Consider the following 24,695-nt stretch of genomic DNA (forward strand, 5'->3'; position numbering starts at 1 on the left):
GAACGGCCACAGGTGGACATAATGGCGTCCCGCCTAAACAAAAAACTAGAGAGATATTGCGCCAGGTCAAGGGACCCTCAGGCGATAGCTGTGGACGCTCTAGTGACACCGTGGGTGTACCAGTCAGTTTATGTGTTCCCTCCTCTGCCTCTCATACCAAGGGTACTGAGAATAATAAGAAAACGAGGAGTAAGAACAATACTCGTGGTTCCGGATTGGCCAAGACGAGCGTGGTACCCGGAACTTCAAGAGATGATCTCAGAGGACCCATGGCCTCTGCCGCTCAGACAGGACCTGCTGCAGCAGGGGCCCTGTCTGTTCCAAGACTTACCTGCGTTTGACGGCATGGCGGTTGAACGCCGGATCCTGAAGGAAAAGGGCATTCCGGAGGAAGTCATTCCTACGCTGATTAAAGCCAGGAAAGATGTAACTGCAAAGCATTATCACCGCATATGGCGGAAATATGTTGCTTGGTGTGAGGCCAAAAAGGCCCCAACAGAGGAATTTCAACTAGGTCGATTTCTGCATTTCCTACAAGCAGGAGTGACTATGGGCCTGAAATTAGGCTCCATTAAGATACAGATCTCGGCTCTGTCGATTTTCTTCCAGAAAGAACTAGCTTCACTACCTGAAGTTCAGGCATTGTGAAAGGAGTGCTGCATATTCAGCCCCCGTTTGTGCCTCCTGTGGCACCTTGGGATCTCAACGTGGTGTTGAGTTTCTTAAAATCACATTGGTTTGAGCCACTTAAAACCGTGAATCTAAAATATCTCACGTGGAAAGTGGTCATGTTATTGGCCTTGGCTTCAGCCAGGCGTGTCTCAGAAATGGCGGCTTTGTCATGTAAAAGCCCTTATCTGATTTTCCATATGGATAGGGCGGAATTGAGGACTCGTCCCCAGTTTCTCCCTAAGGTGGTATCAGCTTTTCACTTGAACCAACCTATTGTGGTGCCTGCGGCTACTCGGGACTTGGAGGACTCCAAGTTACTGGACGTAGTCAGGGCCTTGAAAATTTATGTTTCCAGGACGGCTAGAGTCAGGAAAACTGACTCGCTATTTATCCTGTATGCACCCAACAAACTGGGTGCTCCTGCTTCTAAGCAGACTATTGCTCGCTGGATTTGTAGCACAATTCAGCTGGCCTATTCTGCGGCTGGACTGCCGCATCCTAAATCAGTGAAAGCCCATTCCACAAGGAAGGTGGGCTCATCTTGGGCGGCTGCCCGAGGGGTCTCGGCTTTACAACTTTGCCGAGCTGCTACTTGGTCAGGGGCAAACACGTTTGCAAAATTCTACAAATTTGATACCCTGGCTGAGGAGGACCTTGAGTTCTCTCATTCGGTGCTGCAGAGTCATCCGCACTCTCCCGCCCGTTTGGGAGCTTTGGTATAATCCCCATGGTCCTTTCGGAGTTCCCAGCATCCACTAGGACGTCAGAGAAAATAAGATTTTACTCACCGGTAAATCTATTTCTCGTAGTCTGTAGTGGATGCTGGGCGCCCGTCCCAAGTGCGGATTGTCTGCAATACTTGTACATAGTTATTGTTAACTAAAGGGTTATTGTTGAGCCATCTGTTGAGAGGCTCAGTTGTTTTCATACTGTTAAACTGGGTATAGTAGCACGAGTTATACGGTGTGATTGGTGTGGCTGGTAAGAGTCTTACCCGGGATTCAAAATCCTTCCTTATTATGTCAGCTCGTCCGGGCACAGTGTCCTAACTGAGGCTTGGAGGGGGGTCATAGTGGGAGGAGCCAGTGCACACCAGGTGACCTAAAAGCTTTCTTTAGTTGTGCCCAGTCTCCTGCGGAGCCGCTGTTCCCCATGGTCCTTTCGGAGTTCCCAGCATCCACTACGGACTACGAGAAATAGATTTACCGGTGAGTAAAATCTTATTTTCCTTTCAGACATTGTAACCTATTTAAGCACACAAGACAGCTGCCAGGCCTTGTACACCCGTGGGTGGATTCAGGGCCGTAACTATGTGTGTGCCAGCAGTGCCTGGCACACAGCGCAGTCGCCCTGAGGACGCAAAGTCAGCGGCATTGTAATGAGTCTGACTGACTCATTACAAGCCGCTTCTATGCTGCCCGGCTCCAGCACCCATGCTTAAGCTGCCGGCTCCCGCCTATGGACCTCAACTGCCCGGCTCCGGCCACCACACTTAGGCTGCCGGCTCCCACTTCCAGAACCCCGCTGCCCGGCTCCCGCTTCCAGAACCCCGCTGCCCGGCTCCCGCTTCCAGAACCCCGCTGCCCGGCTTCCGCTTCCAGACCCCCGCTGCCCGGCTTCTGCATCCAGACATCGGCTGCCGTCCCTCGCCTCCTGACCCCAGCTGCCCGGCTCCGAGTCTCTGACACCCATACTTCGGCTGCCGGCTCCATACCCTTGATGCCCAGCTCCCGCACCCACTGTCTGGCTCACACATGCAGAGGCAGGTCTATGAGGAGAGGTGAGAAGAGATTGGACTGGCAGGGGAGAGTGCCGGGGTGGGGATAGACAGAGTATATATGTGGCAGATAAGTATATATATATATATATATATATATATATATAGAGCCCGGCACCCCTGTAATTGCTGCGGTGATGAGTAATCACTGGTCTAGGGTACGTTGGAGGCGCTGAACAGGTGAGTAGGTTTAGGTTTATTGGATGTTTAGGTATATATGTATGTCTTGTTGCACACTGTCTTTTACTGCTGTTTGGCCCTGAGGACGGGGGATCCACCCCGAAACATGTCGGCCCCATGGTCTAATTAAACACCTATCTTTTTGCACGACATCTGAGTCTGTTTGAGTGCCGCCTCCAACGTAACCTATATATATATATATATTTATATTTGTGTGTGTGGCTGGGTGTGTGTGTATATGTGGCTGTGTGTGTATGTATGTATATATGTAGCTGTGTGCACTGTGTATATATGTAGTTGTGTGTATCTATGTATATATGTCCGGGCATCTGGTATGTACTTATGCCCCTGGCCTGTCGTTATGTGTAAAAGGGGGACTCTGTCTGCTGTAATGTGTAAAAAGGGGACGCTGCGTAATGTGTAAAAAGGGGACTCTGTCTGGCGTAATGTGTAAACGGGTCTCTACCTGGTGTAGTGGCGCTACTGTGCGGTATAATTTGAATAATGGAGACTACTGTGCAGCGTAATATGAATTGGTATTATTTTGTGGCCACACCCCTTCCCCGTGAAGCCACACCCCTATATTGGTAATGCGCGCCTACAGCACGCACTGGCCCTATTTTAAATAAGGGGGGGGGTCAATGCTGTTTCTTGCACACAGCGCTAAAATGTCTAGTTACATTTGTTATGTTACCCAAAATGGCTGTGAATAAAATATGCGAGAAAACAATTGTGCATACAAAGGAATATGCAGCCTGCGCCAAACAGTGAGGAAGAAAACCCCTTACTCCCGTTACAGTGAGACTTACAATAGCACGTGACAGGGGCACCTGGCGCTAACATTCCAATACAGGATGCAATAAAAAGGTTATAAACAGTAACTTCATAAACTGAGGTCTAATGTCTTTACGTGATTTAGCAAAAACGTTGTTGCAATATGACACACATAAAAGCATAAATATGAAAACAGTGCAACACGTTTTGGACACAATGTCCTTTCTCAAGGCGTGTCTGAAACGCGTTACACGGCCGCCACACGCCGGTGAGGAAGGAGAGATTCCTATAACAGACCAATGGATTGTGAGCCTAATTCAGCGTGGATCGCTATTCAGAGAAATCATAAACTGAGTGATTACTGAACGACTGATGCTATGAGTTCACATTGCGCACATACGAGGGGTGATAGTGACAGAAATTGCGTACAGATCGTAATCGCAGTGTAGCCGCTGTTTGACTAACAGGAACCCAGCGTTTCTGGGTGTGTCAGAAAAAACATAGGCGTGCCCAGGCGTTTTTGGGGAGGGTCTCTGACGTCAGCGCAGACCACTTCCAGGGCGTCTCAGTCTCAGATTCATTCCCGCCGCCGCCCCCCCCCCCCCCCCTCCCCCGCTCACTGCCCCGCCGGCATCGGCAAGTGTGTATGCACTTGCCAACGCCAGCACCTCGCCAAGTACCCGCCGCTGCCAATAGCGTCGGCAGGGGCTCAGCTAGTGTGTACTGACCTTTATTGTGAGAATTTGTTTGCCAGCGTAACACCACCCGGCTACTATTTGACCTTTACCACATGGTTGGTTTATGGAATATTAAAAATCCCCCTGAACTTTTTTCATATTTATGGGTGTTTTAATACCCAAAATTGCTGCCCCAACCCTGCAGTCAGTCCATGGTGCCCGTTATGTTCACTGTTTTTCGGTTTGTTTTTCCTCTGTATATATAAATTATTATTAATCGTCATAGGTAATCTATGGAACAGACACACTGCTGGAATACAGTGCCCTCTGGTGGCTAGACTACAGTACAGCACAAAGTCCTAAAATACAATGCAGAATTCTAGCAGCTATACTGTATATTGGGGGTAATTCCAAGTTGATCGCAGCAGGAAATTTTTTAGCAGTTGGGCAAAACCATGTGCACTGCAGGGGGGGGGCAGATGTAACATGTGCAGAGAGAGTTAGATTTGGGTGTGGTGTGTTCAATCTGCAATCTAATTTGCAGTGTAAAAATAAAGCAGCCAGTATTTACCCTGCACAGAAACAAAATAACCCACCCAAATCTAACTCTCTCTGCACATGTTATATCTGCCTCCCCTGCAGTGCACATGGTTTTGCCCAACTGCTAAAAAATTTCCTGCTGCGATCAACTCAGAAATACCCCCATTGTGTAGGTACAGATATTTTATACTCCAGAGGATCGACAGTAATGAAGCCACAAAGCACCACTCTCTTTAGGCAAGGGTGCAGGCATGTCTTCCAGCCAGGACTAGAAATTTTGTGTTAGAGCCGGACAAACCCAGGATGCTAAGGTTCAGAATTTTAGGAATTAAGGGTGTGCACACACGGTGAGATATTTTCTTTTGATTTTGACTATATAGTCAAAATCGCAAGAAAAGTTAGTGCAGATCGCAAGGTGAAAGTCACCTTGCGATCCCAATTCGATCCCGATGCGTGGCCCCACCAGGTCGGCATCGCAAGAAAAGATAGACTGTGCAGGAAAGTCAATCCTTGCTAGATCGGTGTACTATCTACAGGGCCGAAACTAGGAATTTTTGTCACCCGGGGCAAGGTAGTCATTTGACCCACCCCCCCCCCCCCCAAAAAAAAAAAGATTTTTTTTTTTTACAATAAATAAATAAAAAAAATGAAAAAAATAAACATTTTAAAATAAATAAATGAATAAAAATATTATATATATATATCTCTTTCAGAACTTTTTTACCTGAAAAATTGCCTTTTCTAACATAAATTTCATATCCAGGAAAAAGTGTCCCCATTTTACACAGTACGACAGGCAAGTGTCCCCATTCCCCATTTTACACATTGCGGCAGACAGGTGTCCCCATTTTACACATTGCGGCAGACAGGTGACCCCATTTTACACATTGCGGCAGACAGGTGTCCCCATTTTACACATTGCGGCAGACAGGTGACCCCATTTTACACATTGCGGCAGACAGGTGACCCCATTTTACACATTGCGGCAGACAGGTGTCCCCATTTTACACATTGCGGCAGACAGGTGACCCCATTTTACACATTGCGGCAGACAGGTGTCCCCATTTTACACATTGCGGCAGACAGGTGACCCCATTTTACACATTGCGGCAGACAGGTGTCCCCATTTTACACATTGCGGCAGACAGGTGACCCCATTTTACACATTGCGGCAGACAGGTGACCCCATTTTACACATTGCGGCAGACAGGTGTCCCCATTTTACACATTGCGGCAGACAGGTGACCCCATTTTACACATTGCGGCAGACAGGTGTCCCCATTTTACACATTGCGGCAGACAGGTGTCCCCATTTTACACATTGCGGCAGGCACGTGTCCCCATTTTACACATTGCGGCAGGCACGTGTCCCCATTTTACACATTGCGGCAGACACGTGTCCCCATTTTACACAGTACGACAGGCACGTGTCCCCATTTTACACATTGCGGCAGGCACGTGTCCCCATTTTACACAGTACGCTGGCAAGTGTCCCCATTTTACACAGTACGACAGGCACGTGTCCCCATTTTACACATTGCGGCAGGCACGTGTCCCCATTTTACACAGTACGCTGGCAAGTGTCCCCATTTTACACAGTACGACAGGCACGTGTCCCCATTTTACACAGTACGCTGGCAAGTGTCCCCATTTTACACATTGCGGCAGACACGTGTCCCCATTTTACACAGTACGACAGGCAAGTGTCCCCATTTTACACATTGCGGCAGGAAAAAGTGTCCCCATTTTACACATTGCGGCAGGAAAAAGTGTCCCCATTTTACACATTGCGGCAGACAGGTCCCCATTTTACACATTCCGGCAGGTGGTGGGGAGAGGGAGGGAGAGAGAGAGAGAGAGAGAGAGAGAGAGGGAGGGAGAGGGGCTGACTTACATTTGAAGCGGTTCTCGCCGCTCTTCAGCCGCCTCTCCCTCCTCGTCTGCGCGGCTCCCCCTTCTCCCTCCTCCCGAGTGCCCAGCTCGGGGGGGCGGGGTTTCGTGGAATGACGCATTTGCGTCGTGACGTCACGACGCAATCGCGTCATTCCGCGAAACCCCGCCCCCCCGAGCTGGGCACTCGGGAGGAGGGAGAAGGGGGTTTCAAAGTACAAAGAAGTGCCGCGGCGGGCGCCCCGTGCGGTTGCATGGCTCGCCCGCCGCAAGAAACGGCACTGGCACATAGGGAGAGGGTGTTAGGGGGTCTCGGCGCCCCCTCCAATCCGGCGCCCAGGTCGCCTGCCCCCCTAGCCCCCCCCCCCTAGTTTCGGCCCTGCTATCTAGTTCATCTCACATGTCAATGACATCTCACATAAGCCAAAATCTCACATTAGCCAAAATCGTAAGCACACATAGTCCATATCTCAAGAAAAGTTAGTCAAAATCTATGGTGCTGGGATCCGGGGAGTTCAAGGGAAATCGCAAGTGAAAATCGGGCATAGCAAGGATCTCACCCTGTGTACACACCCTAAGGGTGTGTACACACGGTGAGATTTTTTCTTCCGATTCTGACTATATAGTCAAAATCGGAAGAAAAGTTAGTGCAGATCGCGCGGTTGGCATCGAAAGAAAAGATAGACTGTGCAGGCAAGTCAATTTTGACTATCTCTATAGAAGAGATAGTCAAAATTGACACTTAGCCAAAATCGCACATAGCCAGTATCGCAAGCACACTCATTATGTGCTTGCGATACTGACTATGTGCCGACCCAGGCCCCTGTAGCTGAGTGAGAATCGGGCATAGCCCAAATCTCACCCTGTGTACACACCCTTAGAGGTAAGCAATTTTTTTCAAGCAGGACAATACCCACCTGCATGTTACGAGGCTGAGTTTAGAATAGAACACAATCTTCCACCACCTTGTTCCCATAAACACCCCATAGATACCCTGAGGAAGAGCGCAACTTCTGTAAGTCTATCACCATCTTAAGATAAAGTTGCACAATTGAAATTGAAATAAAGTAACCCAGCAAAATCCTGAAAGTAAGTCTTAGAAGAACCATTCCTCCCTCCTGGGGTGCAGTTACCTATCCAGGTGGTCTCAGGCACAGATCAGTGACCACTCCCCACTGTCCATAAGAGACAATGGGGCAGATGTATTAACCTGGTGAAGGCATAAGGAAGTGATAAACCAGTGATATGTGCAAGGTGATAAAGGTACCAGCCAATCAGCTCCAATAAGTAAATTAACAGTTAGGATCTGATTGGCTGGTGCCTTTATCACCTTGCACATATCACTGATTTATCATTTCCTTATGCCTTCTCCAGGTTAATACATCTGCCCCATTGTTAAATGTGTCCATGTACAGTGCAAGTACGGTGTCAGCATCCGGAGTCTTACCTCCGGTTCCGGTCCCTGCGGCCTTCATGTTAGCTGGCTGGTGTGGCTGCGGTGGATAGGAGCTGCAGCGGCGAGGTGTCTGTCCGGAGCGGCTGCAAGGCATCTGGAGGCCGGTGTCCTGGGGCATGGCAGCTGGAGGTGTCTGTTCCCAAGTGTCCTGTTGCTGGAGTGCGGCGTCTGGGAGGCTGAGGCCAGAGGTAGTGGCTGTGTGCCGACTCCACACGTGTCCTCTGTGTAGGGAGCCGCCATGTTGGAGACCAAGCCAAGCCAATAGGTATCCCAGTTTGCGTCCAGCCAATCCGGTGCAGTCTTCCCTTATAAAAAGGGGTTGATGCTTAGTCATGGTGCCAGTTCTTCAAGTTACTTGCTGCTGTAAGGTGTTCAAGCTCTGTGCTCCCAGGTTAACCCCTGGTATCCTGGTTCTGTTGTGTTATTGCAGTCCTTTGCTCCCAGTCCACTTGCTCTTGCAGTTTAACCGCTGGGTCCTCTATCTGGTAGAGGGTCTCCGTTTGCTGTCGGTGCTCACAGCAATCCTCCAGCATCATTTACAAATCACAGTCATCTCTTCATGCAGTGTTCTTCAGCATCGTTTACAAATCACAAGTCATCTCTTCATTCAGTGTTATTCAGCATTGTTTACAAATCACAAGTCTTCTAGTCATTCAGTGTTCTTCAATATTGTTTAAAAATCACAAGTCATCTCTTCATTCAGTGTTCTTCAGCATCGTTTACAAATCACAAGTCATCTCTTCATTCAGTGTTCTTCGGCATCGTTTACAAGTCACGAACATTTCATCTTTCAGAATTCACTCAGACTTATCTCCTAGTCATTGTATATGGTTGAGGTCTCGGTAAAGCTGAATTAATCTTTCTCAGTGTATCGTTCTCGTTTATTGGGGGTAATTCCAAGTTGATCGCAGCAGGATTTTTGTTAGCAATTGGGCAAAACCATGGCCCTCATTCCGAGTTGTTCGCTCGTTCTTTTTCATCGCATCGCAGTGAAAATCCGCTTAGTACGCATGCGCAAAGTTCGCACTGCGACTGCGCCAAGTAACTTTACTATGAAGAAAGTATTTTTACTCACGGCTTTTTCTTCGCTCCGGCGATCGTAATGTGATTGACAGGAAATGGGTGTTACTGGGCGGAAACACGGCGTTTCAGGGGCGTGTGGCTGAAAACGCTACCGTTTCCGGAAAAAACGCAGGAGTGGCCGGGGAAACGGTGGGAGTGCCTGGGCGAACGCTGGGTGTGTTTGTGACGTCAACCAGGAACGACAAGCACTGAACTGATCGCACAGGCAGAGTAAGTCTGGAGCTACTCAGAAACTGCTAAGTAGTTAGTAATCGCAATATTGCGAATACATCGGTCGCAATTTTAAGAGGCTAAGATTCACTCCCAGTAGGCGTAGGCTTAGCGTGAGCAACTCTGCTAAATTCGCCTTGCGACCGACCAATTTGGAATGAGGGCCCATGTGCACTGCAGGGGAGGCAGATATAACATGTGCAGAGAGAGTTAGATTTGGGTGGGGTGTGTTCAATCTGCAATCTAATTTGCAGTGTGAAATAAAGCAGCCAGTATTTACCCTGCACAGAAACAAAATAACCCACCCAAATCTTACTCACTCTACACATGTTATATCTGCCTCCCCTGCAGTGCACATGGTTTTGCCCAATTGCTATCAAAAATCCTGCTGCGATCAACTTGGAATTACCCCCATTGTCCTCATTGCCTACCCCCCTGCATCTTCGGGCCTAAATCCATGAGTAGGAAATACATTCAGCCATCCCGTTTCCTTCCTTTGCCGACAGCTACTCCCTCAGTTCATTATCAGTCGTCAGATCCCCAACTCAAGTCGAGCGTGACAGTAAGCACTGGCCACATGGAACCGACGAGTGATCAGGCTTCTGGAGGTGACGCAGCCTCAGACATCCTGTCACGTTTAAATAAACAGGAAGCTATGCAAACTCAAATCGTGCAGTTTATGCAAAGTATGTCAGCCCGTCTCGACTCTCTCCATGCAGACATATCCGTACCTCAAGTGCCAGCTCCCGTTCCTGCCACTCCAGTTCTAACAGCTCCTGTGCCAGTTACGCTTCCACGGTTGCAATTACCTTCATCTAGTAAGTTTGACGTTACTCCAAAGCAATGCCGCGGATTCCTCATCCAATGCGAGATTCAGTTTGAGTTACAGTCGGTGAATTTCCCAACCGCCCGGACCAGGATAGCTTATATTATTCTCTCCTGACCGGTCAGGCATTAGAATGGGCATCTCCTCTGTGGGAGAGAGCATATCCCATCCTTTCTAATTACTAGAGATGAGCGCCGGAAATTTTTCGGGTTTTGTGTTTTGGTTTTGGGTTCGGTTCCGCGGCCGTGTTTTGGGTTCGACCGCGTTTTGGCAAAACCTCACCGAATTTTTTTTGTCGGATTCGGGTGTGTTTTGGATTCGGGTGTTTTTTTCAAAAAACCCTAAAAAACAGCTTAAATCATAGAATTTGGGGGTCATTTTGATCCCAAAGTATTATTAACCTCAAAAACCATAATTTACACTCATTTTCAGTCTATTCTGAATACCTCACACCTCACAATATTATTTTTAGTCCTAAAATTTGCACCGAGGTCGCTGTGTGAGTAAGATAAGCGACCCTAGTGGCCGACACAAACACCGGGCCCATCTAGGAGTGGCACTGCAGTGTCACGCAGGATGTCCCTTCCAAAAAACCCTCCCCAAACAGCACATGACGCAAAGAAAAAAAGAGGCGCAATGAGGTAGCTGTGTGAGTAAGATAAGCGACCCTAGTGGCCGACACAAACACCGGGCCCATCTAGGAGTGACACTGCAGTGTCACGCAGGATGTCCCTTCCAAAAAACCCTCCCCAAACAGCACATGACGCAAAGAAAAAAAGAGGCGCAATGAGGTAGCTGACTGTGTGAGTAAGATAAGCGACCCTAGTGGCCGACACAAACACCGGGCCCATCTAGGAGTGGCACTGCAGTGTCACGCAGGATGGCCCTTCCAAAAAACCCTCCCCAAACAGCACATGACGCAAAGAAAAAAAGAGGCGCAATGAGGTAGCTGACTGTGTGAGTAAGATAAGCGACCCTAGTGGCCGACACAAACACCGGGCCCATCTAGGAGTGGCACTGCAGTGTCACGCAGGATGGCCCTTCCAAAAAACCCTCCCCAAACAGCACATGACGCAAAGAAAAAAAGAGGCGCAATGAGGTAGCTGACTGTGTGAGTAAGATAAGCGACCCTAGTGGCCGACACAAACACCGGGCCCATCTAGGAGTGGCACTGCAGTGTCACGCAGGATGGCCCTTCCAAAAAACCCTCCCCAAACAGCACATGACGCAAAGAAAAAGAAAAGAAAAAAGAGGTGCAAGATGGAATTGTCCTTGGGCCCTCCCACCCACCCTTATGTTGTATAAACAGGACATGCACACTTTAACCAACCCATCATTTCAGTGACAGGGTCTGCCACACGACTGTGACTGATATGACGGGTTGGTTTGGACCCCCCCCCAAAAAGAAGCAATTAATCTCTCCTTGCACAAACTGGCTCTACAGAGGCAAGATGTCCACCTCATCATCATCCTCCGATATATCACCGTGTACATCCCCCTCCTCACAGATTATCAATTCGTCCCCACTGGAATCCACCATCTCAGCTCCCTGTGTACTTTGTGGAGGCAATTGCTGCTGGTGAATGTCTCCGCGGAGGAATTGATTATAATTCATTTTAATGAACATCATCTTCTCCACATTTTCTGGATGTAACCTCGTACGCCGATTGCTGACAAGGTGAGCGGCGGCACTAAACACTCTTTCGGAGTACACACTTGTGGGAGGGCAACTTAGGTAGAATAAAGCCAGTTTGTGCAAGGGCCTCCAAATTGCCTCTTTTTCCTGCCAGTATAAGTACGGACTGTGTGACGTGCCTACTTGGATGCGGTCACTCATATAATCCTCCACCATTCTTTCAATGTTGAGAGAATCATATGCAGTGACAGTAGACGACATGTCCGTAATCGTTGTCAGGTCCTTCAGTCCGGACCAGATGTCAGCATCAGCAGTCGCTCCAGACTGCCCTGCATCACCGCCAGCGGGTGGGCTCGGAATTCTGACCCTTTTCCTCGCACCCCCAGTTGCGGGAGAATGTGAAGGAGGAGATGTTGACAGGTCGCGTTCCGCTTGACTTGACAATTTTGTCACCAGCAGGTCTTTGCACCCCAGCAGACTTGTGTCTGCCGGAAAGAGAGATCCAAGGTAGGTTTTAAATCTAGGATCGAGCACGGTGGCCAAAATGTAGTGCTCTGATTTCAACAGATTGACCACCCGTGAATCCTTGTTAAGCGAATTAAGGGCTCCATCCACAAGTCCCACATGCCTAGCGGAATCTCTCCGTGTTAGCTCCTCCTTCAATGTCTCCAGCTTCTTCTGCAAAAGCCTGATGAGGGGAATGACCTGACTCAGGCTGGCAGTGTCTGAACTGACTTCACGTGTGGCAAGTTCAAAGGGCATCAGAACCTTGCACAACGTTGAAATCATTCTCCACTGCACTTGAGACAGGTGCATTCCACCTCCTATATCGTGCTCAATTGTATAGGCTTGAATGGCCTTTTGCTGCTCCTCCAACCTCTGAAGCATATAGAGGGTTGAATTCCACCTCGTTACCACTTCTTGCTTCAGATGATGGCAGGGCAGGTTCAGTAGTTTTTGGTGGTGCTCCAGTCTTCTGTACGTGGTGCCTGTACGCCGAAAGTGTCCCGCAATTCTTCTGGCCACCGACAGCATCTCTTGCACGCCCCTGTCGTTTTTTAAAAAATTCTGCACCACCAAATTCAAGGTATGTGCAAAACATGGGACGTGCTGGAATTTGCCCATATTCAATGCACACACAATATTGCTGGCGTTGTCCGATGCCACAAATCCACAGGAGAGTCCAATTGGGGTAAGCCATTCTGCGATGATCTTCCTCAGTTGCCGTAAGAGGTTTTTAGCTGTGTGCGTATTCTGGAAAGCGGTGATACAAAGCGTAGCCTGCCTAGGAAAGAGTTGGCGTTTGCGAGATGCTGCTACTGGTGCCGCCGCTGCTGTTCTTGCGGCGGGAGTCCATACATCTACCCAGTGGGCTGTCACAGTCATATAGTCCTGACCCTGCCCTGCTCCACTTGTCCACATGTCCGTGGTTAAGTGGACATTGGGTACAGCTGCATTTTTTAGGACACTGGTGACTCTTTTTCTGAGGTCTGTGTACATTTTCGGTATCGCCTGCCTAGAGAAATGGAACCTAGATGGTATTTGGTACCGGGGACACAGTACCTCCAACAAGTCTCTAGTTGGCTCTGCAGTAATGATGGATACCGGAACCACGTTTATCACCACCCAGGATGCCAAGGCCTCAGTTATCCGCTTTGCAGTAGGATGACTGCTGTGATATTTCATCTTCCTCGCAAAGGACTGTTGAACAGTCAATTGCTTACTGGAAGTAGTACAAGTGGGCTTACGACTTCCCCTCTGGGATGACCATCGACTCCCAGCAGCAACAACAGCAGCGCCAGCAGCAGTAGGCGTTACACGCAAGGATGCATCGGAGGAATCCCAGGCAGGAGAGGACTCGTCAGAATTGCCAGTGACATGGCCTGCAGGACTATTGGCATTCCTGGGGAAGGAGGAAATTGACACTGAGGGAGTTGGTGGGGTGGTTTGCGTGAGCTTGGTTACAAGAGGAAGGGATTTACTGGTCAGTGGACTGCTTCCGCTGTCGCCCAAAGTTTTTGAACTTGTCACTGACTTATTATGAATGCGCTGCAGGTGACGTATAAGGGAGGATGTTCCGAGGTGGTTAACGTCCTTACCCCTACTTATTACAGCTTGACAAAGGGAACACACGGCTTGACAAATGTTGTCCGCATTTCTGGTGAAATACCTCCACACCGAAGAGCTGATTTTTTTTGGTATTTTCACCAGGCATGTCAACGGCCATATTCCTCCCATGGACAACAGGTGTCTCCCCGGGTGCCTGACTTAAACAAACCACCTCACCATCAGAATCCTCCTGGTCAATTTCCTCCCCAGCGCCAGCAACACCCATATCCTCCTCATCCTGGTGTACTTCAACACTGACATCTTCAATCTGACTATCAGGAACTGGACTGCGGGTGCTCCTTCCAGCACTTGCAGGGGGCGTGCAAATGGTGGAAGGCGCATGCTCTTCACGTCCAGTGTTGGGAAGGTCAGGCATCGCAACCGACACAATTGGACTCTCCTTGTGGATTTGGGATTTCGAAGAACGCACAGTTCTTTGCGGTGCTTTTGCCAGCTTGAGTCTTTTCAGTTTTCTAGCGAGAGGCTGAGTGCTTCCATCCTCATGTGAAGCTGAACCACTAGCCATGAACATAGGCCAGGGCCTCAGCCGTTCCTTGCCACTCCGTGTGGTAAATGGCATATTGGCAAGTTTACGCTTCTCCTCCGACAATTTTATTTTAGGTTTTGGAGTCCTTTTTTTACTGATATTTGGTGTTTTGGATTTGACATGCTCTGTACTATGACATTGGGCATCGGCCTTGGCAGACGACGTTGCTGGCATTTCATCGTCTCGGCCATGACTAGTGGCAGCAGCTTCAGCACGAGGTGGAAGTGGATCTTGATCTTTCCCTAATTTTGGAACCTCAACATTTTTGTTCTCCATATTTTAATAGGCACAACTAAAAGGCACCTCAGGTAAACAATGGAGATGGATGGATACTAGTATACAATTATGGATGGACTGCCGAGTGCCGACACAGAGGTAGCTACAGCCGTGGACTATTGTACTGTACTGTGTCTGCTGCTAATATAGACTGGATGATAATGAGATGTAGTATGTATGTATAAAGAAGAAAGAAAAAAAAAACCACGGGTAGGTGGTATACAATTATGGATGGACTGCCGAGTGCCGACACAGAGGTAGCTACAGCCGTGGACTACCGTACTGTACTGTGTCTGCTGCTAATATAGACTGGATGATAATGAGATGTAGTATGTATAAAGAAGAAAGAAAAAAAAACCACGGGTAGGTGGTATACAATTATGGATGGACTGCCGAGTGCCGACACAGAGGTAGCTACAGCCGTGGACTACCGTACTGTACTGTGTCTGCTGCTAATATAGACTGGATGATAATGAGATGTAGTATGTATAAAGAAGAAAGAAAAAAAACCACGGGTAGGTGGTATACAATTATGGATGGACTGCCGAGTGCCGACACAGAGGTAGCTACAGCCGTGGACTACCGTACTGTACTGTGTCTGCTGCTAATATAGACTGGATGATAATGAGATGTAGTATGTATAAAGAAGAAAGAAAAAAAAAACCACGGGTAGGTGGTATACAATAATGGATGGACTGCCGAGTGCCGACACAGAGGTAGCTACAGCCATGGACTACCGTACTGTACTGTGTCTGCTGCTAATATAGACTGGATGATAATGAGATGTAGTATGTATAAAGAAGAAAGAAAAAAAAACCACGGGTAGGTGGTATACAATTATGGATGGACTGCCGAGTGCCGACACAGAGGTAGCTACAGCCGTGGACTACCGTACTGTACTGTGTCTGCTGCTAATATAGACTGGATGATAATGAGATGTAGTATGTATAAAGAAGAAAGAAAAAAAAACCACGGGTAGGTGGTATACAATTATGGATGGACTGCCGAGTGCCGACACAGAGGTAGCTACAGCCGTGGACTACCGTACTGTACTGTGTCTGCTGCTAATATAGACTGGATGATAATGAGATGTAGTATGTATAAAGAAGAAAGAAAAAAAAAACCACGGGTAGGTGGTATACAATTATGGATGGACTGCCGAGTGCCGACACAGAGGTAGCTACAGCCGTGGACTACCGTACTGTACTGTGTCTGCTGCTAATATAGACTGGATGATAATGAGATGTAGTATGTATAAAGAAGAAAGAAAAAAAAACCACGGGTAGGTGGTATACAATTATGGATGGACTGCCGAGTGCCGACACAGAGGTAGCTACAGCCATGGACTACCGTACTGTGTCTGCTGCTAATATAGACTGGTTGATAATGAGATGTAGTATGTATAAAGAAGAAAGAAAAAAAAACCACGGGTAGGTGGTATACAATTATGGACGGACTGCCGAGTGCCGACACAGAGGTAGCTACAGCCGTGGACTACCGTACTGTACTGTGTCTGCTGCTAATATAGACTGGATGATAATGAGATGTAGTATGTATAAAGAAGAAAGAAAAAAAAACCACGGGTAGGTGGTATACAATTATGGATGGACTGCCGAGTGCCGACACAGAGGTAGCTACAGCCGTGAACTACCGTACTGTGTCTGCTGCGACTGGATGATAAATAATGATATAAAAAATATATATATATCACTACTGCAGCCGGACAGGTATATATTATATAATGACGGACCTGCTGGACACTGTCTGTCAGCAGAATGAGTTTTTTATTTTATAGAATAAAAAAACACCACACAAGTCACACGACGTTTGTTTAACTTTTACAGGCAGACATTCACAATACAATATAGTATACTATATACTGGTGGTCAGGTCACTGGTCAGTCACACTGGCAGTGGCACTCCTGCAGAAAAAAAGTGTGCACTGTTTAATTTTAATATGTACTCCTGGCTCCTGCTATAACCTAACTGCTCCCCAGTCTCCCCCACAATTAAGCTGTGTGAGCACAGTCAGATATTATACATAGATGATGCAGCAGCACACTGGGCTGAGCACAGATATGGTATGTGACTGAGTCACTGTGTATCGTTTTTTCAGGCAGAGAACGGATTATATTAAATAATATAAAACTGCACTGGTGGTCACTGGTCAGTCACTAGTATAACTAACTAATACTATCAGCAAAATTCTGCACTCTCTGTCTGAGTACTCCTCCTAAGCTCCAGTAAATGAAGTGTCACTGTCTCACTCTGTCACTAGTATAACTAACTAATACTATCAGCAAAATTCTGCACTCTCTGTCTGAGTACTCCTCCTAAGCTCCAGTAAATGAAGTGTCACTGTCTCACTCTCACTCTCCTATCTATTTCTTCTCTAAAAACGGAGAGGACGCCAGCCACGTCCTCTCCCTATGAATCTCAATGCACGTGTAAAATGGCGGCGACGCGCGGCTCCTTATATAGAATCCGAGTCTCGCGATAGAATCCGAGCCTCGCGAGAATCCGACAGCGTCATGATGACGTTCGGGCGCGCTCGGGTTAACCGAGCAAGGCGGGAAGATCCGAGTCGCTCGGATCCGTGTAAAAAAAGCTGAAGTTCGGGCGGTTTCGGATTCCGAGGAACCGAACCCGCTCATCTCTACTAATTACCCCGAATTTGTATCAACTTTCCAAAAGATTTTCAACAAACCAGGCAGAACTTCTTCAGCTTCTTTGGAGATTCTGCGTTTGCAACAGGGAACTCGAACCGTCAGTCAATACGTTATCCAGTTTTATACCCTCTCTTCCGAACTCAGTTGGAATGAAGAGGCTCTCATAGCACCTTTCAGGAATGGTCTTTCAGACAAGATTAAGGACGATCTAGCAACCCTAGACATTCCAGACAAGTTGGACAAACTAATCTCTCTGTGCAACAAGTTGGATCTGAGGTATAGAGAGTGTTGCTTGGAGAGATCAAAGTCAGACCGTCCAAGACCTCAGGATGCTCCTCTTCCTAGACAATCTTCTCCATCCGCAGAGGAACCCATGCAGGTTAACCGGTCCCGTCTCACTGATGAAGAACAACAAAGGCGGAGACGAGGGAATCTCTGTATGTATTGCGGAGCAGCTGATCACTTTGTTAAGTCCTGCAGTCATCGGCCGGGAAACGCCCGCTCCAAAGGTATGCAGGAGAGGTTAAGTTAGGAGTCTCCTCGGAATTATCTTTCAAGAAAGAATCTGTGCTTACCACTTGTCTAGATCTCTCCTCCTCGTCTCTTTTTGATTCTGCACTACTCAACTCTGGAGCAGCTGAGAGTTTTATCACCTGGGCACTAGTCAAATGAACTGGAATTCAGACGGTGAAGTTGGATCGTCCTATTTCAATCACTGCAGTTGATGGAAGTTACAGGAATCATTACTCACCGTACTGTTACTCTCAAATTAAAGATTGGAGCTCTTCACTCAGAAAACATCTCTTTCCTAATAATTCCTAAAGCCTCTCAAGAATTAATTCTCAGATTCCCTTGGCTACAAAGTCATAATCCCCGCATCGATTGGCAGACTATGGATGTGCTCGCTAGGGGGTGAGTTTTGCTTCTATGAGTGCTTGGCGTCTGTGAAACCTCTTCGCAATTTGAATCATTCTGAACTCCCGGTGGTCTATCAGGACTTTCAAGATGTCTTTAGCAAACAGGGAGCTGACACTCTGCCTCCCCATCGTAGTTGGGACTGTCCCATTGATTTGATACCAGGCAAGACTCCTCCAAGAGGTCGAATATACCCTCTATCTCTTCCAGAGACCCAGGACATGTCAGACTACATTTCGGAAAATCTCAGTAAGGGTTTCATTAGCCCCTCTTCCTCCCCAGCTGGGGCAGGGTTTTTTTTCGTGAAGAAGAAGGATGGGGGTCTGCGGCCGTGCATAGACTACCGGGGTTTGAATGAGATCACAGTGAAGAACAAATATCCACTGCCCCTGATTCCTGAGTTACTCGATCGAGTTAAAGGGGCTACCGTTTTCACTAAGTTGGACCTTCGAGGGGCTTATAACCTGATACGTATTCATTCTGGGGATGAATGGAAGACCACTTTTAACACCCCAGGATGGGCATTATGAGTATCTAGTGATGCCCTTTGGTCTCTGCAACGCCCCAGCGGTCTTCCAGAACTTCGTGAACGAGACATTCAGAGTTCTTCTTTACAGTTGTCTAGTGGTATACTTGGACGATATTCTTATTTTTCTAAGGATTTGAGGGTCCATCGGGAGCAAGTCAAAGAGGTCTTAAACCATCTTAGGAAGAATCATCTTTTTTGCAAGTTTGAAAAGTTCACCTTTGAGGTACCCTCCATCTCCTTTCTCGGTTATGTTATCTCCGGACAAGACCTACGTATGGATTCAACCAAGGTCCAAGCGATTCGTGATTGGACTCTTCCTACCACTCTAAAAGGGATCCAACGTTTCTTGGCTTTGCCAACTTTTACAGGAAATTTATCAAGGACTACTCCACCATCATTGCCCCAATTACCATGTTAACCAGGAAAGGAGCCAATCCTTCAATTTGGTCACCTGAGGCTCCGAAAGCCTTCATGTTCTTAAAAGAAGCCTTCATGTCTGCTCCAATCCTTCGCCAACCTGATCTCAGTCCCCCCTTTCAGGTGGAAGTAGATGCTTCTTTGGTGGGAGTCAGTGCAGTTCTTTCTCAGCTCTTTGAAGATGAGAAAAGTCATCCTTGTGCATATTTTTTCTTGAAGGTTCTCCCAAGCAGAGCAAAATTATCCCACTGGTGAACAAGAGCTGTTGGCCATAAAATTAGCTTTTGAAGAGTGGCGATATTTATTAGAGGGAGCTCAACACCTTATCTCTGTTATCACGGATCACAAGAATCTTCTATACCTTCAGACAGCTCGTTGTTTAAACCCACGGCAAGCCAGGTGGGCTCTCTTCTTCTCTCGGTTCTCCTTCAAATGCTCTTACCACCCAGGAACCTTGAATCGAACAGCAGATGCACTTTCTCGTTCTTTTCAAACGGATGATAGACTGGACTCCTCTGAGAAACAACTTATTCTGAATCCGGCATCATTTGCTTCAACTCATACTGCTCCTCTTCCTCCTCCGGAGAAAACTTTTTTGTGGCACCAAAACTTTGCAGGAAATTGCTTACGTGTGCTCATTCTTCGTCTTTCATGGGTCATGCTGGTGGTCTTAAGACTCTCAAGTTCATTCAGCGATTCTACTGGTGGCCTCATCTCAAAAAGGATGTCTTTGAATTTGTAGCAGCCTGTTCCAAGTGTGCTCAACCTAAAAGTCCACAAACATCTCCCTCAGGTCTTCTTCATCCACTTCCAACACCTCAAAAGCCTTGGACTTACATCTCTATGGATTTCATAACCGATTTGCCAGTCTCCAGAGGGCACAACACCATTTGGGTCATTGTGGACCGATTTTCGATGATGGCTCACTTCATACCCTTCATCCAAATTGTTTTTCTCAGAGATTTTCCATTTGCATGGTCTCCCACAGGAAATGGTTTCTGATCGGGGTTCTCAATTCGTGGCCAATTACTGGAAAGCTCTCAGCTCTGTCCTAGGAATCAAGTTAAACTTCTCTTCAGCCTATCATCCCCAAACTGACGGACAGACTGAAAGAGTGAACCAAGATCTGGAAACTTTCTGACGGATGTTCATGTCCCCTGCTCAGGATGACTGGATTGATTACCTCCCATTTGCTGAGTTTGCACACAATAACCTATATCATTCTTCTACCAATTCCACTCCTTTCTTCATTAACTACGGTTTTCATCCACAATTTCCTTCCTTTGAATCTCTTCCAGCTCTTGAGGTTCCTGCTGCTGAATCCGCTCTTCATCAGTTTACTAAGATTTGGGGATGAATTCATAAGACGCTACTTAAGACTTCCCAGAAATATAAGACCTCCGCCGATCGGAAATAGAGGGCTGTTCCTAGTCTCAAAGTGGGGGATCGTATTTGGATATCCACCAGAAACCTCAGACTCAAAGTTCCTACCAAAAAATTTGCTCCAAGATTCATCGGTCCGTATCCCATTGAAAGAGTGTTGAATCATGTTTCTTACAAGGTGAAACTGCCTCCCTATTTGAAAATTCCCAATGCTTTTCACATTTTTCTGCTAAAGCCTCTTGCACTAAATTGTTTTTGGGCGGCTTTCACTGAACCTCCCAAGGTTCAAGCCGCTCAAAATGAGGAATTTGAGGTTCATAAGATTCTAGATTCCCGCAAGAGGTATGGTCATCTCCAGTATCTCATAGATTGGAGAGGATATGGTCCGGAGGATAGATCTTGGGTGGCTGCCGAGGATGTTCATGCTCCAAGACTGATTCGTACCTTTCATGCCAAGAATCCCACTAAGCAGCAGGGTACTGTCAGCGTCCGGTGTCTTACCTCCGGTTCTGGTCCCTGCAGCCTTCCTGTTAGGTGGCTGGTGTGGCTGCGGCAGATAGGATCTGTGGCAGCGAGGCCCTCCGGTGTGGCTGCCGGGCGTTTGAAGGCCAGGGTCCAGGTCCTGGGGAGTGGAGCATGGCAGCCTGAGTTGTCTGTTTCCAAGTGTCCTGTTGCTGGAGTGCGGCATCTGGGAGGCTGAGGCCAGAGGTAGTGGTTGTGTGCTAGTTCCACATGTGTCCTCTGTGTAGGGAGCCGCCATGTTGGAGACCAAGCCAGTAGGTATCCCAGTTCGCATCCAGCCAGTCCGGTGCAGTCTTCCCTTATAAATAGGGGTTGATGCTTAGCCATGATACCAGTGCTTCAAGCTACTTGCTGCTGTAAGGTGCTCAAGCTCTGTGCTCCCAGGTTAACCCCTGGTATCCTGGTTCTGTTGTGGCCGCCCTGTGGTTAGTTCTGTTATTGCAGTCCTTTGCTTCCAGTCCACCTGCCCTTGTGGTTTAACTGCTGGGTCCTCTATCTGGTAGAGGGTCTCCGTTTGCTGATGGTGCTCACAGCAATCCTCCAGCATCATTTACAAATCACAGTCATCTCTCCATTCAGTGTTCTTCAGCATCGTTTACAAATCACAAGTCATCTCTTCATTCAGTGTTCTTCGGCATCGTTTACAAATCACAAGTCATCTCTCCATTCAGTGTTCTTCAGCATCGTTTACAAATCACAAGTCATCTCTTCATTCAGTGTTCTTCGGCATCGATTACAAGTCACGAACATTTCATCTTTCGGAATTCACTCAGACTTATCTCCTAGTCGTTGTGTATGAGTGAGGTCTCGGTAAAGCTGAATTAATCTTTCTCAGTGTATCGTTCTCGTTCATTATCCTCATTGCCTACCCCCTGCATCTTCGGGCCTAAATCCATGAGTAAGAACTACATTCAGCCATCCCATTTCCTTCCTTTGCCGACAGCTGCTCCCTCAGTTCATTGTCAGTCATCAGATCCCCAACTCAAGCCAGGCGTGACATACGGCGCATGTGCAAAGGTTGGTTCAATAAGGAAACCAGGGCGTGCTTATACTCCGTGGTATTGTGTGTTAGAACTGGATGAAAAGGTGGCCTGGGAGCCCTGAATGATGTCCAGAGAGGATTGTACTTTGGGAGAATATCTGTATGCTGTGATTGTCCCAAGCACCCTTAACAAGGGACGTGTATTTTTAAAATCATTTGAGCAATAAACATCTTTCCTTACAACGCTGGCATCTGCCTGTATCCTGGGACTACCAGAGAAGCTCCCAGCACTACTCCATTCTATGGCTGTTCTGGATTGATCCCATTATCCCCAAAACCAAGCCCTCTGCTGGCTACCCAATACAGACTGGTCCATCATGAGTGTCACGGACCTGCCGGCCGCTTCTCCAGAATCGCCGCCTGTGACATGGGGCTATACAAACACATTCGCCGCCACCAGCAAAAGTCACTTTTAGCGCTGAAGCACAAGGTAAGCTTTTGCTCTTACCTGCAAACACACTGCAATACTTAGAAAAATGGGTAACGTGGGCCACACGAGGCTTTGGGTCTGAAGAAATACAGAATCAGAACTGGAATTTTAATTTTAATTCCAAGAATAATTCAGAGCTTTAATTACAAAAAGTGTTACAAAGATTATTAGGAATATTTTAAGAATACACACAGAGTATGGTACAGTCTCGAACAAAAATAATAGGAAATAATAATACAGAAGCCTAAACTTACACACGAATTTAGGATCCTGTTGTGGGGGGATTTCACAGGTGAAGAGATATGATGCATTCCCGGCTTATGATAGCCGATTTCCCCCAAGGAATGAACATACATATTCAGGGAGATAGATAGTTATACCCTCAGCTGCACTCACTTTCTCCCCCCTTTTTTGTTTTAACCAGGTCAGTGCTGGATTGCTGAATACTGGCCTTAAGTTATCATGCACCCCTCCACCTAGTTGTCTTGCAACAGTTAGGGGACGGGGGTTGGCCCACATAGACACAGAAATTCCATGCCATGCTTTATTATCTCTGGCCTAAGTGACCAGGTTGTTTGAAGATGAGAACCAAATGAAGCAGTCTTCCACCCCCCAAACATTTAAGACTGGTACAGGGTAAGAGATCACTATCTGCTGGCTGACCATAAATTTCTCCTTCTATTTTATTGCTGGCGTCTGGTTAGATGCACTCCTGGGGAGAGGGGTAACCTCTTAGCCCACTTGGGGTTATATCAACAGTCCATTTACAACATAGCAGAGGAGACCTGGTACATGCAATTTGACGAATACCATATTCTTGGATCCGATCATGAGATAGATCCTGACAGTGAGTGACCGGTGAAAGTGACCCAACATAAACCAGGAGGTGTTGGGCTAGCAGTGTTGAGGCATGGCTACTTCCCGGTATTCACTAGAAACCACCACGAGGTGGTTTGGCCTTTGCTGCCAGATGCCTCACGGCTGTGGCGCTCTAGTTTCCCCCGAGATGCATCTAGTTGGGAGTAGGTTGAAATAAGGTGTGGTACAAACCCAGAAATCTAGAGAGTGGTCAGTCATAGCCATGGTCCTTCTCACAGGTAGATGGTCAGAATGGAAAGCAGGCAGTTGAAATATGGACAGCCACGTGGCCGTTGGCTTAGTACGTCAGTGCATATCGCTGTCTTGCAGTAGAAATGTTCAGTTTCTTGCCAGTCTGATGCAGGAAGTAGCATTCATTTCTCAACACATCAATAGATTGACGTGTTTCTTGAGAAACCTGTTTTGTTTTATTCAGAATTGAACCTTGAATGCAGAGCATGTGGTGATGGGCCTAAGATGGCTTGGATTGTTTCTCGTTTCCCTCTCCATGTTCAGGCTCATAGTGCCATCTCAATCCACAGTGAACCTCTTACAATTGGTCCAACATTCCTCCCTATCTGTCGTGCTTTGAGCTATGGATGCTCCCACCCGCCTTGTGACTGGATGCACCTCAGTGCGCCAAGCGATCACAGACTTATTTGATCCCACTGGGCCTTTTTACCTTCACCACCACCAGGCTCCTTCAAGCGGCACCTGGAAAAGCTCCTGCTGCTACATATGCATAGACAAGCTGCGGCCACACCTCCTGATTGGTGTCAGCTGATTCCCACTGGTGCCTCACTATGGACTGGGCCCTGCACGGTAGCTGGCAGAGGGCAGATCCTGGAGACACTCAGCTCAACCCAGAACAGCGGGAGAACAATTGCGTTTGGCGCACTCCTGTTGGTCGCAGGATAAAGATGCAGTTGTCTTGTAGGCAAGATGTTTATTGCTCAAGCAGTCTTACACTGAGGAAGCCGCGAAGGCATTGAAGGCGGGCAAACGCGTCTGTACGTCTCCCAAACAAACGGGACACAGCTTCAGATTGTGACCCATTATTACCTACAGTATACATTTACAGTATATGTAATATAATAGTTCATATGAAAATGGCGCTGCAGCACAAGGAATTAACCCCCTCACTGCCACAACTGACATTTTGATAATGTGTGCCGGGTCTCCTGTAAATAGTCCCCATATGGGTCCTGATTTTGCATCTGTTGCTGGTCGCACATCTGCGACTTCATGCTAATGCTGCTACAAAGCCTTTCCCAGAT

The 24,695-nt window shown here is 47.5% G+C and overlaps 1 protein-coding gene across 1 annotated transcript in view; it reads right to left on the reverse strand.

Moving 5' to 3' along the window:
• The window catches only part of DCTN3 (dynactin subunit 3), an 81,559-nt gene extending 72,746 nt beyond the window's left edge, over positions 1-8,813 (reverse strand). Inside the window, exon 1 of the mRNA XM_063957495.1 lies at positions 7,958-8,813. Within this exon, the coding sequence (XP_063813565.1) occupies positions 7,958-8,300 (343 nt within the window). The 5' untranslated portion in view covers positions 8,301-8,813. The remainder of the gene's footprint in view (positions 1-7,957) is intronic.
• Positions 8,814-24,695: the final 15,882 nt, after the last annotated feature.

The sequence above is a fragment of the Pseudophryne corroboree genome, chromosome 1 (genome assembly GCF_028390025.1).
Source record: "Pseudophryne corroboree isolate aPseCor3 chromosome 1, aPseCor3.hap2, whole genome shotgun sequence".
NCBI lineage: Eukaryota > Metazoa > Chordata > Amphibia > Anura > Myobatrachidae > Pseudophryne > Pseudophryne corroboree.